The 18,539-nt window shown below is 36.9% G+C and overlaps 1 protein-coding gene across 2 annotated transcripts in view; it reads left to right on the top strand.

Annotated features, from left to right (window-relative positions):
- Positions 1–18,539, top strand: part of TRAM1 (translocation associated membrane protein 1) — a 37,117-nt gene that overhangs the window by 852 nt on the left and 17,726 nt on the right. Inside the window, exons 2-6 of one of the 2 annotated variants that reach the window (XM_059394702.1) lie at positions 7,441–7,504; positions 9,680–9,798; positions 9,922–10,038; positions 11,433–11,491; positions 13,179–13,263. In XM_059394702.1, the coding sequence (XP_059250685.1) occupies positions 7,441–7,504; positions 9,680–9,798; positions 9,922–10,038; positions 11,433–11,491; positions 13,179–13,263 (444 nt within the window). Of the gene's footprint in view, positions 1–7,440; positions 7,505–9,676; positions 9,799–9,921; positions 10,039–11,432; positions 11,492–13,178; positions 13,264–18,539 lie in introns of both variants that reach the window. The other variant, XM_059394701.1, reaches the window with a different exon arrangement.

The following is an 18,539-nucleotide window of genomic DNA, read 5'->3' as shown; positions in this document are numbered from 1 at the left end:
ATCGCCACGAGTTCGGCACACTGAGGCACACCCGATTGTTTTCATTCTTCTCTCCCGAACTGGTATTATTGCCACTTGCCGAACTTTTTGCCGTGCTTTTGCTTTTCCCTTGAACAAGGTCTGATCCGTATATCTCGCTTCTGAACAGCAGTGCCAAGAAGCCGAGTGATTCCCTTTTTGTTTCGTGAAGTAGGAGAGGATGGAAATGTCAGGAGTGTGTAAATTCTCTTCCCACATATCTAGTATTTTGATGACTTATTTAACAGCTGTTGAATGTGGGTAATAAACTTTGCAAGGTGAACGTGTATATAACATCCTACGGTTTTCTTTCCCTCACTCAGTACACACGCCCATTCCTTATCTTCTTGAACTTCTAAATTTCTCTGTATAGATGCTCTGCCCCATTAAATACACTAGTTATTTTACTTGTGAATTGTTTGTCTCTCTCCTCCTGGAATATAACCTCAGTGAGGGCAGAAACTGAGGTTTTATTACGCTGTTCCCAGTGCCCAGAATAGCACCTGGGACATAGTAGGTGCTTAAAAAGTATTTGATGGATGAATTAAAAATTCGTGAGAAAAACTAGTAGAATGAGACTGCCAGTGACAGCTGAATACGGTTTTTTATGACTAAGATGAATAAAATTTTTAAGTGGCGTCCACGTGGGTTTTATAAATGTTATTAGATAACTTAAAATTTTAGTTTACTTGTGCTTCTTTTCTGACAGGCTTTTCTGGATCTACACAGATGTTTTTATTCCTGACAGTGCCATTTATTCTGCTGAGCCCCCTGCTAAGGGGGCAGTGGGTATGATGGAACTGAAGGTAGAAGAAGGAAACTAACATATGTCCCACCCTTTTAGGCTGGCCCTGTGCTACTTACCTATCAGGTGACCCAAGTCTAAGCCTCAGTTTTTCAACCTAAGGAAATAACAGCACCTGTGGTATTCTCACAGCCATTGTTAGGTTATAAGGATCAGATAATATGGTGTGACTGCGGCTCATGGTTGTTTAAAGTACTATATGAGCGTATCATATTAAAAGTGCAATTCTAAACATTTGTACTCACTTTCTGAATTTTGTTTCTATATACTTTCTATTTTGATATTAGAAGTAATACCTTTGTAAGTACAGTATAATCAACAATTTTATAAAACTTGTCATAACCCATCTCCATATGGTAAGAATTCTGACTCTAAAAATCTAATCTAAGAATAATATTACCTGCAGGGTATATTTACAGTGCTTTGAGTGAAATGGAATATTAATCAGAAATCCCAACACTTAGAAATGGTATAACTTTGCTTTTTTGTAAAAGATTTCACAGTCTCTTACTACATTTCTAGGGAAGTTCACCACCTATACTTTGCCTCACATATCAGTGATTTTTTTTTTTTTAAGATTTTATTTCTTTAAGTTGGGGAGGGGTGGCCGCAGGGAGGAGCAGAGGGAGAAGGCAAGCTGACTTTCTGCTGAACATGGAGCCTTCCATGGGGCTCAGTCTCACAACCCTGAGATCTTGACATGAGCCAAAATCAAAGGACTAAATGACGGAGCCACCCAGCCGCCCCATGTCAGTGATTTTTTTATAATAGAGAGTGGATTTTTATTTCTGTGTAAATCTACAAAATTTATAAGTCTAAATAGACACAACAAAGATCTAAATAGAAGCTTTTAGTTCAAAAGAGAATGTAAGATATGGAAGAGGGAAGTTTGTGCAAGTTGTATTTGTTTCTTACCACATGTTAAAGTTTTAGGATTTGAGTGCATGTTATATACATATCAGGAAAAATTGACAAAGTTAGGGGCGCCTGGGTGGCTCAGTGGGTTAAGCCGCTGCCTTCGGCTCAGGTCATGATCTTAGGGTCCTGGGGTCGAGTCCCACATCTGGCTCTCTGCTCAGCAGGGAGCCTGCTTCCCTTCCTCTCTGTCTGCCTCTTGCCTGCTTGTGATCTCTCTCTGTCAAAGAAATAAATAAAATCTTTAAAAAAAAAAAAATTGACAAAGTTAGTTTGGCTGTTTGAGTTTTAAAATAATTGCTGCTGAATCTCAAAATTAGCAGAATTATAGAATTACAGTATTTGTGTTTGAATAATAGAGAAGTTGATGTTTTTGCAGTAGAACTTCTTAGGCTTTTGTATAAATATATTGAGGAAATATCGGAGGATTTATGGAGAAATTGATGGAGTGGTAACAGATACTGTATTACTAACTAAAATGAAAAATCAATATAAATATACTGTAGAAGCATAGACGTTGTAGCTAAAGGGGCCGGGTTCAAGTTAGGGGTAATAGTTAGGGCTCCGCAGCTTGCTCCCTGGGTGACCTAGGGCAGATCATTTAACTTCTCAGAACTTGTTTCCTTTCTGTAAAACAGGGCTCATTGGGTTACTAGGAGAATTAAATTAACTAATGTTTATCATGGCTTTAGTTCAGTGCTTGGTTTATAGGAGCCATGCCATAAATAGTAGCTATTATTATTCATTAGATATTTATCAAAGTTGAAAATAGAAGACAGCATTTTTCGGTGAAAAAAGTGTCCTGTGGTTAGCTTCTAAAGAGATTCTATGGAAAAAGGTTGATTTTTAAAAAAAAAAAAAAAAAAAAAAAAAGGTCTGTTTTGGAAAAATCTAAGTTTGATTTCCAAGAAACTTCATGTTATCAAAAATTGATTGTAAATTTTGAAATCATGGTTTTAATTACAGTCAGTATCTGTCCACATAATACAAATCATGGTCTTTGGTTAATGGCTTCATATTTGAGTTGGGAATATTTGAACAGTTGAAAAATAGAAGGGTGCTTGGGAATCCAGGCGAGGATAAGAGGAGTGAGAAGTTAGGGGTTTCCAAGAGGAATATTTTCTTCTGGAAGGGAGCTTCTTTGCAGGAGTCTAGGTGGTTTGTGCTGTGCTGATTTGGGGGAACAAATCTTGGAACCATTTTGGAGGGTTTGGGTTTTTTTTTTTTTTTTTTTTTTTTTTTAAGAATGACTCGTCTTAATGCTCATATTTTCTTTCCATCTCATTTTTTAAGAACATAATTTTATTTAAACTTAAAGTGATGGAGAAGTAGAATGTGATATTCAGAAATTGTCTTTATCTTTTAGGTATATAGTCAATGTAGTAAATCACACCTGCCTCTAATAAGTACAATATAATTTGAACAAGAAAAAAATAGTAACCTCAAACTGGTGACCTCTTAATTAAGGAAACATTAGGATATTCATGATATTACATACAACATAGAATTAGATAATTCCTTAGAGTTTGTGGAGCCTGTTTAAGATGTATCTGAATAAGTTTCTTTCTTTTCTTATAAGTGGAAAGCAGTGTTAATCAATATCCAAAACTGTCATAAACTCAGTTATTTTTACTTTTGAGTGTATTATATATTTCTGCAGCTTATTTTATTCCAAACTAATTTGTCTTCCTATTAATTGATTGTAATATTAGTTTAAAGTAATGCTGGCTGTAGTGCGAGGTTTAGGGAGGCCTGGAAATGGCTAGTAGCATGATTTTTCTATAAACTTTTGGGGTGTGTAGGTGGTATTTTTCCTCTTGCTGTACTTAATGCCACATGCTAAAGTAGCTGGAGGCCAGATTTTAATTTTATTTGGAAACCTACCATAAAACTATAATCTAATTTTTGTTGCTTTTGGCATTTGATATTAAATGTATCTTTGAAGAATTTCACTTGTCATTTGTAAAGAGCTCCTGAGAAATTTTCTTAGCTACAGTAATGGTGACCTCATATTCTAAACTAGAAACAGGTATATAGAGAAACTATGTATGTGTTGATACATGTGGAGTCTGAATAAAGATATCAAAAAATGAAGTTTGGTCATCAGTCAGCTTTATTAAAAATAATCACATGAAAGCCGTGTTGCCCTGGAAACTCATGCCATTATTCTGCTCTGATGCATTCATGTGAATGACCCAAATGGTAGTACCAGAACCCTTGCTGGCCTTTTCTATGCAGGTGACCTTTCTGTATCTGCGACGGTTAAGCAACTCACTTTAGTGGCCATACAATGGACTTTATCACGTAGGCTTGCGTTGTTTCCAGATTCTGAATTGCAGTATAGCAGAGCTCAGCCACAACCTACATGTCGCTTCACCTCCTTCATTCTGCTGCTCATGTGCTGACTGTCCACTTAGTCTAAGCTTTTATGGTGCTTTGGCTCCCTCATTGCTTTGCTCTCTCCCTACAGACTTTAACTACTTGTCCACACTCCCCAGGCCTCAGCTCCCTCTCCCTCTTGGTCTTTTCTCCATATTAGCCCTGTAAATATCCAACTGTGGATTCAGCCCACCCTCTGCCTTTTCTGTGCTTCTGCATTTGTGGATTGCTAAAGGTTGCCAGAGAAAGTCATACACTTGTACTGATAGATTATATTACAGATCAAAAGTTTCTAATCTCAGACATCAGTAACACCCAGTGATCTTTTTTACTTTTCCCTGGCCAGCTCCTTTCCTATAGGAATGAAATAAATACTCATCTTTCAAGTCCCTAATTATGCTTAGCAGATGGCTTTGCTTTTTTTTCTCTGCCACGAGAAAAATAAGAATTTACTAGATGTGCGTTTCTTCATTTTTCCTGCCTTTTGAATCTGTCTTATCCATTACTGCCTTCTTCCCCATTTAAGAAGAAAACTTCGAGGTTAACTTCTAGCTCTATCCTTACATTTTATTTCCTACCAGATCTTTCTATCCATTACCCCCTTAAATGTTTAATTTCTTCCTTTTCCCCGGCATCTTCCTGATTGCCCCCACATACACTCAGTCTCATAAAAACAACATAAATCTTGATCTGGCATCCATCACTGGATACCACTTTGTTTCTCTTGTGTTCTTCAGTCAGTGGTGTAGTTTTTACTCTCACTGCTTCATAGGAATCACTCAAGCCATGACTGCTGATGGCTTCTTAAAATGTCCAGTCCATTGTACTCTTTTCCTGCCAAGTGTCTTTTGAAATTTCGACTTTATTAACCACACCTTTTTGAAATGTTTCCGTCTTGGCCTTGGGGGCATCAAGCTGTCTTCATTCTCTTTCTGCCTGTCTGATCATTTCTTCTTATTTTGCCACAAGCTTTTTCTCTGCCCACGCCACAGTTGTGATGTTGTCCTACTTCTCTGCAAACACAATGCTGTCTCCATAGATGATTTATGTACCCCACTATATGTGTATATGTATATGTATATGTACTACCTACTATAAGTAGAGACTCCCAAGTCTTTAAGCAAGAATCTCCCTGCAGAGTGCCAGGCTTAGGCTTATCTGCCTCTTTCCACCCAAATATCTCACAGAAATCTAAGTCCATCTAAAACTCAGTTTTTTCTCTTTTCCCCAAAAGCTGCTGCTCCTCCTGTATTCCACATTTTTATTAATAGTATTACTTTTCACCCCATTGTTCAAGATATTACGTATTCTCACATAATCTGTGATTCTTCCCTCTCACTCCCACACCTTACTCTGCCTCAAAAGTATTGTCTCTGTCCCACTACCACTGCCTTAGATCAGGCCTTATTATGTTTCATGTGGCACTTACAGAAGTCTTATATTTGACTTGTGTACTTACTCCGGTTTATGTCTTATGTAGTATTTAATTAACAGAATTGATCAGTCACTTAACATGGGCCAGGCCCCATGCTGTGCTCTAAACATACAGTGAAGAAACAGGCATGGTCCTAGCTCTTACGGAGCTTACTTTCTAATGAGTGTGACAGAAATTAGTGATATTATCACACCGAGAGTATGTGTTTTCTAAAAAAGGAACACAATTGTTAATCTCACAAAGGCTTTCTTGAAAAGGTGTGATCGAACTGAGATCTGAAGGGGGAAGGTTTTCAACAGGGTTTCAGATAGAATCGCATGTGCATAGACCCTGTGATGGGAGGAATCCAGGAGGCAGTGATCTGAGTCAAGAGTGGAGAGGCAGAGGGGAAGGGTGGTGGATTACGGTATGGGCCACATTAAAAATGTTGTTCCTCGGGTGCCTGGGTAGCTCAGTCAGTTGAGCGTCTGACTCTTGATTTTGGCTCAGGTCATGATCTCGGGGTTGCGGGATCGAGCCCTACATTGGGTTCTGCACTCAGCCAGGAGTCTGCTTGGGATTCTTTCTATCTCTCTCTGCCCCCTATACTCGTGCTCTCTGAGTAAGTGAACAAATAAATAAGTAAGTAAATAAATAAATGAATAAATAAAATCTTTAAAAAAAAAAAAAAGATTGTATTTTTTATCCTAGGAAGAATGGGAATCCAGAGAAGAATTTTTAGGGTGGAGGTGGGGGATGGATGGGCATGTGGAAAGGTGTTAACATGGTCAGAAGCTGATTCTGGTTGCAGTGTGGAGAATGAATTTGAGGGGGCTTGAAAGACCACCTCGTAGGTGTATCCATGATCTTTCCAAAAAGCACAAATGAACTTCCCCCACCTCCTAATTGTCTAGTTTGTGTCAAAATAAATCTAAAGTATTTAGTCCAACAAACAAGGCCCTTTCTAGCACTTGAGAAGTTTTCTAGGTTTTTCTACTGCTTACTAATGTGAATCCATGCGGGGCCTCTGTTTGCTGCTATTTAACCTTTGTGCTTTTTGTTCTTCTACCCAAGCTGCCCTCACCATCCCTTCTTAGAGCTTAGGGAACTTCTGTTTTCCAAAAAGAAGCAGTTCCACACCGTATCCTCCAAGAAGCTTTTCCAGAACATGCCTCATTCCCCACCCCAGGAAAAAAACAAAAACAAAAAAATAATCATTGTTTATCGTGAATACCTGTTGGCTTACAATATTATAGAATATCTGATTCAATAATATTATAGCAATATGTTTACCCATCTTCCTGATCCAACTGAGCTACAGGTGGTCAGGGATTGTATCGTTCATCTTTGTTATTCATTCTTGTCTAGCACATTACCTGGTGCCCATAAATACTGAGTAAGCATTCCATTTTTCTGTTCTGACCACTTTACTTTTACCAATAATCAGGTCAGTTAAATATTTATTGACCACTTAACTATCCCAGGTGTGTGAGAGATAAATGCACACACACCACAGACCCCCACCTTTGAACTATTTTTGTGGTGGTAACCGTGCTTCCTTTTCTTTGTTAATTTGCATTTCAATTTTTTTTTATAGGAACTTTGTTCATTGTATAGGTCTAGAGTAGAGACTCTTTGTCAAATTTCTGTTTACTGAAACTAAAGAGTGTCTCCTTTGAATTCTTAAAGTTAGGAATAACACAAACTCACCTAAACTGCAGTACTCCCAGGCTCAACCCCTAGGTGATCAGGAAATCAGTTATGCCTGTCACAGTGCCTCGAGAACTAGGGTGCCCTTGATTCTTATATTTGGGGACAGCACTTAAAATGTTTTTCTCCCTCGATCTGCTATTTGGGATAAGGTCACAAACTGACTTGATCTTTTTTTTTTTTCCTTCTTTCTTTCTAGATAACAGCAAAAGCCTCTATCATTTTTGTTACTCTTCAGTACAATGTTACCCTCCCTGCAACAGGTAGGTAGTTTTCTTTCAGAATTTTCTATTTAAGTAGAAGTAAGTTTACGTGAGCAAATTTGGAGATTATCATGAATGCTAAATTCGTTGATTTTAATAGATTCCATTCATGATTAGATTGAACATTATTTTAATTTTGTAATGCAAGAAATGATGTATTTTGTTGACTTCACCCTATAGATTATATGAAAATCAGATTTTATGTGTCTGACCTTTATTGTATATTTTATAAATGAACTTGACTTTCCATGGGAGAACATTTTTTTTTGCCTTCTCTTCCCTCTGATCTTTTTCATAAGAAAATTCTAAGAATAGATACTATATATTTGTTTAAAGTGTTATCGTTCAATTAAGGTTTCTAAAGATACAATGTTTAAGTTCAGTTTTTCTGACCTGTGAGTTATGTTTTAGACCTAAAGTAAAAGTCCTTTTAAACCTGTTTTATTTTTGTGTTTTGTTGTGCTCTACCTCTAAATGTCAGTAAGCTCTAGGAATTATAAACTACAATATCAGGCTCTATTTATAAAAGTTTCATTTCTTTTTTTTTTTTTTTTTTTTAATTTTAAGTAGGCTTAAAATTTTAAAACACCCAACATGGGGCTTCACACCCAATGTGGAGCTTGAACTCATGACCCTGAGATCAAGAGTCGCATGTTGCACCAACTGAGCCAGCCAGGCAGCCCTAAAAGTTTTATTTCTAAATTATGCAATGTGAAAGTTGTTATTCAGAGTTGATTGTAGTTGAATACAGTGATACAGTTAAGCAGCATGGATGAGGGCATTTGGTTAATTAAATATTAACATATTCAAGACAAGTATTGGCTCTGTATTTAGAATATAGGACCAGTTATATAACATTGAATTAATTGGGTTTAATTCAGTTACATAGTTGTATACATGCAGTTGGCCCTTAAATAATGCAGAGGGTTAGGGGCTTTGACGCCTGTGCAGTCAAAAATCCACATACAATTTTTTGAGTCCCCAGAACCTTAACTACTAATAGCCTACTGTTGACTAGAAACCTTACCAATAACATAAACTGTTGATTAGCACATATTTTATGTTAAATGTATGATATACCTCATTATTATAATTAAAGAGAAAAAAATGTTATTTTTTTAAAAATAAATTTTATTAAAAATCATAAGGACAAGAATATACATTGGCAGTACTATATTTCTTGCAAAAAAATCTGCAGGTAAATGGACCCACGCAGTTCAAACCTGTGCTGTTCAAGGGTCAGTCACATTTGATTTAGTGATTTAGATATCAGATCACTCAAAATCACAAAGTTGTTTTGAAATTTGAATATGTCAGAGAGAAGAATAATGCTCTTTTTCTCAAATAATTTCCATAAATATAAATGTAAAGCTTGAGAACAATTTATAGCAACTCATAAGTATTTGATTAAGATTTGTTTTGAAAAATAGAACAATTTCGAGCATTAAAGACAATTTTTTTTTTTTAAAGATTTTATTTATTTTATTTGACAGAGAGATCACAAGTAGGCAGAGAGGCAGGCAGAGACAGAGGGGGAAGCAGGCTCCCTGCTGAGCAGAGAGCCCGATGTGGGACTCGATCCCAGGACACTGAGATCATGACCTGAGCCGAAGGCAGTGGCTTAATCCACTGAGCCACCCAGGCGCCCCCATTAAAGACAATTTTAAGTGACAGTTGCCTCTATGTATAGTGCTTATAGGTCAAAACTCATTTAGACAAAGGTTAAATCAGTTTTTCCTATCAGAATCATAATGAAGTGTCTAGTTTGAAAAGAGGTAGAAAATTTCAAAAGTTCTTTGAAAAGACAGACAGATAGGCTAAATATAACTTTGATGTAACCTAATCGCTACCTGGGATAATGGTAATTTTATAGTCTTCCCAAGGATCTGAGTATGGCCTCCCTTTCCCTGTTTTTTGGTCTTTGATGGCTGTAACTAACATGTGTCAAGTCTTTTATAATTCTTGAGGCCTTGGATTTCTGGGTAGTCTTCAATTTTCATTGCTTCTAAGACTCAAGATATCCAAAAACAAATCACCTATAATGTTTCTATAGAACTTATTTATTAGTTAGTGTTCTTTTGTTTGTTTCCATAACTATGTTGTACTTAGTACTGTTCTTATAATCTTATGTATATTTTTGTATATGTGTGTTCTGTCCTTTTTGGCCTTCAGAAGAACAAGCTACTGAATCAACATCCCTTTATTACTATGGTATCAAAGACTTGGCTACAGTTTTCTTCTACATGCTAGTGGCGATAATTATTCATGCCATAATTCAAGAGTATGTGTTGGATGTAAGTATACAATCTTAGAAATCTATACTTGATAAAATACTAGCTCTCCGTACTTATAATAGTCACATATTAAATATGCCTTATAATATATTCTTAATTACTAATGGTTATTTTTATTTTTAGAAAATTAACAGGCGAATGCACTTCTCCAAAACGAAACACAGCAAGTTTAATGAATCTGGTCAGCTTAGTGCATTCTACCTTTTTTCTTGTATTTGGGGCACATTCATTCTTATATCTGTAAGTATATACTATGCTTAAATTTGCATTCCTTGAAGTATTTGTGTTATATACCCAGAACAGAAAATGATGTCCTGTTTTTAATGCTCATAAGCAAATCCTGAACCTTAGAAAATCCCTCCTCTATTCTGTTCTTATCTGAGATTAGGAATTCTCCTATTGAACTAGTATAAATCAAGTTTCAGCAGTAAGCCTCTCTTTTCATTAGTTTTCATACAGCAGAAATTTTAAACTGTGTTTAATGTTTCAGAAAGTCTCACTCATTTTTAGTCAGCCTGAATGTTTTTATATCCTGTAGTCATTTGCAGATATATCTATATTAGCAAAAAGGGTAAGTTAGTGATAACTTTTCCTGGGTTATGTGAATTGTAATGTTTCTAATCATTTCTTTTATAAACAGTCCAAGTAGTGTCCAAGCAACTTAAAATACTGTGTGACTTTTCAGTTAAAGCTATCAAATCCTTCAACTGTATCATTCCTTCAACTGTATCATTCTAACTAGTGAGGGGGGAAGGTAGTGTTTACAATAGTATTAACAGTCTCTGAAATTTATATGCACTCTAGAGTTTACATATTTTTTAGTTTGTTAGGACTCATAATTTTTTTTAATCGCCATGTTAGAGATGAATAAACAAGCAAAGTGTGTAATAGTTGGAAATAGATTAAGACTCAATCTTTCCAGGGCTCATGCCATTTTATGCTGCTGCTTTAATGATACTTTAATTTTTTTAAAGATACTTTATAAATATATGTAATTTCTGCTTAAAATCTATTGTATAATTTTCTTAAATATAACAAAGATACATTTCAATAGGAAAATATTCTTATTAAAGATAAGTCACTTGAGAGGTTTGTTGGGGTTTTTTGGTTGTGGGTTTTTTTTCATATACCATAATTCTCACTGAATAGATCTGGTTATCTAAGAAAAAGATTTGGATTAGTATGTGGACATCAGCCTATAAAACTTGACAGCACCTTGATCCTCCTTCTCCTGTCAGGTGCTACATCTTTCCTGAAACCCTTTTCTGATCACCCAAAACAAAATTCATCTCTCCCGTAGGTGTTGTTGCCTCTGTTATGTACCATTACTGTTTTTTTATTGTTTTATGTTTGTTCGTATACATGTATTTTTTACCCTATTGGATTGAAAGAATTTTGAAGGCCAGGAATTACACTATTTGACTTCATATCCTTCATAGTGATTGTCATTTTGCTAAAATAAGCAATTCAAGTGAATCAAAGATAACTAAAACAACTAAGAAGTTTTAGCTTCAGTGGGCTCTTTGGAGCCCAATCTGGGAAACTATAAATGTGCAAGAAATGAAAATACTGTCTTATTGTCCAAGAAATTTGCATTATACTCAATAGGCTAATTTTTATATCTTCTTTCTTAGGAAAACTACATCTCAGACCCAACTATCTTGTGGAGGGCTTATCCCCATAACCTGATGACGTAAGTCATTTTAGCAGGCTTTTCTTAGTTATGGACCATGATCATGTCACTTTTGAGCGGAACCCATTCTTGTCATTCTTTTTAAGACTTTGGCAAATTCATACAATAGGTATGTCATTGGCAGTCCCTCTTCCATAAGAACAAAAACTTCTTGTGCACTTACTTATTTTTTATGTATGTGATAATATTTCCGACACGTTCATTAGCTTGAGAAAACTGATTTTAACAATAATCTTAATTTAGTTCCCTTCTTCCTCAACCTTTCTCCTCGTTAGTTCTCCATCTTCTCCATACTTTTGCTCCTCGTCCACGCCCCAGTCTCTTTTTACTCCTTTCATTTCTTCTCTTACACTGTAAACTTCAGGGTAGCGATTGTCTCTTTTTTATCTTCCTAGCCCCCAAGGTTTCAATACAGTCCTGTAAAAAAGCTCAGTGTTGCCAAGACATTCAGCTATGTTACTCATTCTTCAAGCCCACCTCTAGCACAGCTATTCCATATTTTCCCTTGCTGCATTAGCCTATGTTGTCTTTTGCTTTCCTGAATTTGTCATTTCTATGTATAATATCTTAGGTAATATCTCTACATTGTCTTGGATGTTCTATAATTGTTTCATTTATGTAAGTCTTATATTGTGCCCATGCCCACCAAGACTCTGTGTAACTTGACAGCAAGTAGGAACTATTTATATTATATATCCTTCAATGTGCCAGGCCATATGTAGGTGATTGTCAACTAGACAACATTCAATAAATGCACTGTGATGTGGGAATTGGAGAGAAAAGTACGAAGGGAATAACATGACCATGCATACCTTTGTTTTTAAGTCCAACAATAATACCCATGCTGCTGAGTCATTCTGCCTTTTTCAAATGATACTAATTCAGTGAGCTTTTATGCAATAAACATCATATTTATATAGGACTATCTCTCCTCTCCTCCCACAAAAAATTTATTTCCAATTGGATTTTGGTTTTCAGTTTTAGAAGTCTAGAGGAGAAGGAGAAGGGAGAACAAAGAGAACACAAGAGGACTGGAGGGATATAATTCCAGGGACTATTGATTCTAGACTGATGAGCTCAATCTCCTGGGGAACATTCCATGCTGTATTCCTCTTTCTGATCCTGGTTTTCCTCCATTTATTTGGGAGCTCTCTCAGTGTTCCAAGCAAGTAGAGTTACCTTATTTCCCTAAGAAAAAAGTCAATGGATGTTTGCAGTTGTGATTATACCAATTTCAGGTGATTGTTCTTCCAGGCACCTTCACTTTGTGTCCATCTCTTTGCCCTTCCTGCTTTCCTCCTGGTGAAATTCTTAAAGGTCTGTAAGGTGATTCCCTCAAAGTCATGCTCCTTATGTCTCTGGTAGCTAGCATGACACATCAGTATTAATTTACTAATAAACTAGGGCATCTCGTTCCTCCCTGCTAGCGTGCAGGTCAGCAAGGTTCTGCAGATAATGTCTTTGCATCTGTTGTTTAATCTAGAGGAATCAACTGGTGCTGAGAATATTCTAGGGAGATAGGGAAGTGGCTGCTGGGGAGTTGTTAAAGGGGAGCAGAGTACTGCCGGGAGACCTGACATGATAACAGAAGGTAGCTACTTTGTACATCCTGATTTCCCACTTTTGTTTTTACTTTATTCTTTAAAAATAAGGTGCTTTAAAAGGTATTTTTTTCCTTTCTTTGCAGATTTCAAATGAAGTTTTTCTACATAGCCCAGTTGGCTTACTGGTTTCATGCTTTTCCTGAACTCTACTTCCAGAAAACCAAAAAAGTAAGCTGGGATTTTGTATTTTTACAAGTTGTCTTGCCGTTTTTTTCCTTTTTTTGAAAAGTCACTCTAAAATTGGACATTTTCTCATGCCTCTAACCTCAAGTTTTCTTTCCCACCTCAGTTCTTCCCCACTTATTCTCCCACCTCCGCTCTTTCCACAAGGACTAAATATCCTCACATATTTCTTGGGGAAAATCTTTGGTCATAGTTTAACTTCGAGTGGAATCTTTTACATTTGACATGTTAATCACTTGTCTTAAAATTGTATTCGTGGTAATTTTAAAATAAAATTTAAACAAATTTAAAATCTGTTATATTAGTATTACAAATAATGTAATATTAGTTGTATGTTACTGATATTCTTAGGAGTTTCACAGATAAGACAAATGGATTAATCAGATTATTCTGCAGCTAACAGTTCTATGTGTTAAGGCCCAGTAAAAAAAAAATTCAGTATTAAATAAAGTAAGCCGTAGTTAAATACTCAGCAGTGAAGCTTTTCCTGAAATGGGTGGAGCATTCTTTTTATTTTAGCATGTGAGAAAAATATCTGTTTGTTTGTTTTAACAAATAACAACTGGAGCAGTGCGATATCTTTCTTTCCATTTTACCCTCAGTACTTCTCAGGTCAGACTCTGTGATACTGCTGAGCACACTTTAGTTTCTTTCTTCCAACTCTTTCTTCTCTCAAACCTTTACTACCTCCCTGTAGCTTGAAACTAAATACAGCAGGTCACCTGTGCTCTGCGGTGGTTTCTCTGGTTTATACCACCTCCTCCCTGCTCTCTTTTCCTCTGTGCTCTCTTTAGGCTTCATTCACAGTGATACTCTCTAATTTTATGATCCCAGCACATCTTTTTCTGGAATACTGTTAAATTAATCACACACTATTACTCCCTTTTGGGGGGAGAGATTATTTTTAAAATCCTATACAGGAGTATGGACAAAACAAGTTTTGTCCTGAGTTCACAACTATTGAAGCTGGAGAGGGCTGTGTGGGGGTTCATTATGCTCTCTCTTTGTTGAATATATATTTACATGTGTCCACATTTAAAGCTCCCTTACTTTTCAGGATAGAAGTGTAACATGATCATTTCCTTTCTGACTTCCCCAAAGCCACACTTATTTGTATATGTACTGCAAGTAGTTAATCCAGAGTATAGCTACCTAATTTATTACTGCATTGTGTCTATGGTTTTTGTGTCCTGTGCGTCTGTCATCACTGATGCTGTCTGCTATGATTAGAAAACTGCACCAGGGGCGCCTGGGTGGCTCAGTGGGTTAAAGCCTCTGCCTTCAGCTCAGGTCATGATCCCAGGGTCCTGGGATCGAGCCCCGCGTGGGGCTCTCTGCTCTGTGGGGAGCCTACTAACTCCTCTCTGTCTGCCTGCCTCTCTGCCTACTTGTGATCTCTGTCTGTCAAATAAATAAATAAAATCTTTAAAAAAAAAAAAAAGAAAACTGCACCAAATAGAGTTCATTTACTATGGCTTGAAAGTTCTTTTTATGTTGATTTCTTTTTCAAGTGGAGTGTTTTTCTAGTTAAGTTGATTATAAGGATTAAGATGATAAAACCTTTGGCTTAGAATGGTGTTAAGATAAGATCCTTAAGCTCACAGTTTCCAGAAGCCCTTCCATATTCAGTAAGCACCTAGTGTGAACCACAGATGTCCTTGAGCTGCACTGCCCAAAACAGAATCCACTAGCCACATTTAAAGTAATTATAATTAAAAACAAAATGTACTTTCTTAGTCACACTTAGTCCTACTGCAAGTACTCATTTAGCCACATGTGACCATACTGTCTACCATTTTGTATAGCAGAGATAGAGAGCATTTCCATCATTGCAGAAAGTTCTGTCGGGCAGTGTTGCTGAGAACATCATTGTTTCTTAACATCTTACTACTGTGGCTCAAATATTTAAAGCTTTCTCCATGTCCAGACTTATATACCCATAGACATAATACTTCTAGGCTCCATTATTAATCTATATGTCTCTTAGTCATTGACCATGTAAATAAGGAAGGACATTTCAAAGTAATTGCTCATTTTAGTTTTCAAAGTTTTCCTTTCTTTATCAATTCCTGCCAGATGGCATTTCTCCAGAAATGCAATCTAATTTTTATGGAATAATTTGCATAACTTAGAACTTAACTGAAACTATTTTTAACACCTACATATGACAGTCTAAAGTAACTGTTTCAAGTAATTAACATAATTTGAAAGTAACAGCTGCATATGTGTTAAACAGTTTCTTAAAATTTACTCTATGAAAATTATTTTTGGAAGAACACTTTACTGGAAGAAACTAGTACAGTGATTGTTTTTGAACTGATCCTACAGAGAAACGAAGAAAGAAAGAAAGGAACACTGCTGTTAGTAGCAGTTCAAGAGGTGTGTTAGTCACAGATAACTCAGTTTCTTTTAAGGAGAATATTTTAAATACATACAATATGTATGCCTCAATATAAACATTATTCCATTTTGCCCATAAGAAGATTCACAATGTAATTTCTTATCCAGCTTGAATATGTGGAATTTTGGGGAAGTCTCAGTGAAATAGCCAAATGTTTTATTTCTCATATTCAGTTTATTTAGTTTAATTATATACACATATAAATATTTGCATATCCTATGAGTATTTTAAATTAGAAATAATGCTTTTTCCCCTCCCCACTTCATGGAAGGTATATTCACACTCTCCACATGCAGCTTTGTTGTTCATATCTGTCATTCATCACTAGAGCCACTTTTTGAAACCTTTCAGTTTGTCCAGAGTACATCATCATCCCTCTACTGATTCCTTTGCGAGGCCCTCTATAAACACTTGGAAATCACATTGATTGAGGTTTTTTAAGGCTGTGTATCTTACCCAAACATGTATTTTTTTTTAAAGATTTTATTTATTGATTTGACAGAGAAATCACAAGTAGAGAGGCAGCCAGAGAGAGAGAGAGAGAGGGAAGCAGGCTCCCTGCTGAGCAGAGAGCCCAATGTGGGACTCGATCCCGGGACCCTGAGATCATGACCTGAGCCGAAGGCAGCGGCTTAACCCACTGAGCCACCCAGGCGCCCCCCCAAACATGTATTTCTTATTCAAAATAATCAATATAGATCCCTATTACATAAGAGTTATGAAAAGTTTTAAACATGAGATGGCTCTATCTGTGGTTTAGGAGGAAATCTTTGCCTTATATGTGGGCATATTTATGATATTCAGTTTAAAGTCAAATTTTTTAGTACAGTGTAGTTAAAACATTTTTTTATAAGAATAGAAATTTACTAGGACGCCTGTGGTGGCTCAGTGGGTTAGGCCTCTGCCTTCAGCTTAGGTCATGATCTCAGGGTCCTGGGATTGAGCCCCGCATTGGGCTCTCTGCTTAGTGGAATGCCTGCTTCCCCTTCTCTCTCTGCCTGCCTCTCTGCCTACTGTGATCTCTCTCCCTGTCAAATAAATAAATAAAATCTTAAAAAAAAAAAAAAAAAAGAACAGAAATTTACTGAAGTATATGGCTGATCTTTTTTAATAAAAAGATGTTGGGGTAACAACTGAAAATGTCACTTGAAGTTATAATTTTAGAACTTGTTTTGATTTAATGTACTATATTTACTAGATTTTCCATGAAAAGTGACACAATTAGAATTTTAAATCATCGTTCCATGATTTCATTCTTGCGTTAATTATTTAAACATTAACATTAAGAATAGGGAGACTGTGATGAAGGGTTGTATTTTTTTAAGATTTTATTTATTTATCTGAGAGAGAAAGAGAGTGCACAAGCAGGGGGAGGGAGAGAGACAAGCAGACTCTGCACTAAGCATGGAGCCTGATGCAGGGCTCGATCCCAGGACCCTGGGATCATAACCTGAGCTGAAGGCAGATGCTTAACGACTGAGCCACCCAGGCACCCCAGAAGTTATATTCTTTTTTTTTTTTAAAGATTTTATTTATTTATTTGACAGAGAGAAATTACAAGTACACTGAGAGGCAGGCAGAGAGAGAGAGAAAGAAGCAGGCTCCCTGCTGAGCAGAGAGCCTGATGCGGGACTCGATCCCAGGACCCTGAGATCATGACCTGAGCCAAAGGCAGTGGCTTAATCCACTGAGCCACCCAGGTGCCCCAGAAGTTATATTCTTTAAAATAGTTTTTCCAGCAGTTATTTCAGCAAATTAGCTACACTGACTTAGACAAGTTTTATAAAATGAGTTTAGTGATCAATCAGCAATTTAAAAACTTGTAAAGCTTTTTTTGTAAGTATCAGGAGTCCCCTTAGTCCCTTTTCTCCTCAGAAATTTGGAGCATAGATTAATACATCTGAAGAATACGGCAGTATTTCCCATATCAAGTCACATGCCACTTGTTTTAATTTAAAATATTTTATTTAAAATTATAGTTAAAAGTGTTTTGTTGTGTACTGTCTACAATCACGTTGTACGTTGCCAGTGATATAAACACCACATCTGGGGAAATGTGTATCACGGGGGCACATGGGTGGCTTAGTGGGTTAAGCCTCTGCCTTCAGCTCAGGTCATGATCTTGGGGTCTTGGGATCAAGCCCTGCATTGGGCTCTCTGCTCGGCAGGGGGCCTGCTTCCCTCCCTCTCTCTCTGTCTGCCCCTTGTGTTGAACTTCAGCATTTAAGTCTTGACACTGTTCTCCCATTCTCTCTCTCTCTTTTTTTTTTTTTAAGATTTTTTAGTTGAGAGAGCATGAGCTGGGGGGTGGGGCAGAGGAAGAGGGAGAAGCAGACCCCCCACAGAGCAGGGAGCTTGATGTGGGGCTTGATCCCAGGACCCCGAGATCATGACCTGAGCTGAAGGCAGACACTCAACCGACTGAGCCACCTCAGGGCACCTCTCCCTCTCTCTTGTAAGGAGAAATATTTCATTGGAAGTTTAAAAATTAAGACAGCTTATTTTCAGAGATCCTTCTTTCTCCAATTGGAAGAACCACTGTAAACTTGATATTATATCTTGGGTTTTTTTCCCGAAGAGTCTCAAAACATAGTAGTATATATGGTACTATTTGACTGTCTTATGTTCTCCCTTTCTAACATTTGATCTTTGTACCATTCTTGTTTTGTTTTGTTTTGTTTTTAAAGATTTTATTTATTTATTTGTCAGAGAGAGAGAGGAGCGAGAGTGAGCACTAGCAGACAGAGTGGTAGGCAGAGGCAGAGGGAGAAGCAGGCTCCCGGCTGAGCAAGAAGCCCGATGCGGGACTCGATCCCAGGATGCTGGGATCATGACCTGAGCTGAAGGCAGCCGCTTAACC

This window comes from Mustela nigripes, chromosome 3, assembly GCF_022355385.1.
Source record: "Mustela nigripes isolate SB6536 chromosome 3, MUSNIG.SB6536, whole genome shotgun sequence".
Lineage (NCBI taxonomy): Eukaryota > Metazoa > Chordata > Mammalia > Carnivora > Mustelidae > Mustela > Mustela nigripes.
The sequence above is the reverse complement of the archived record's forward strand: the minus strand, read 5'-3'. Positions and strand labels throughout refer to the sequence as shown.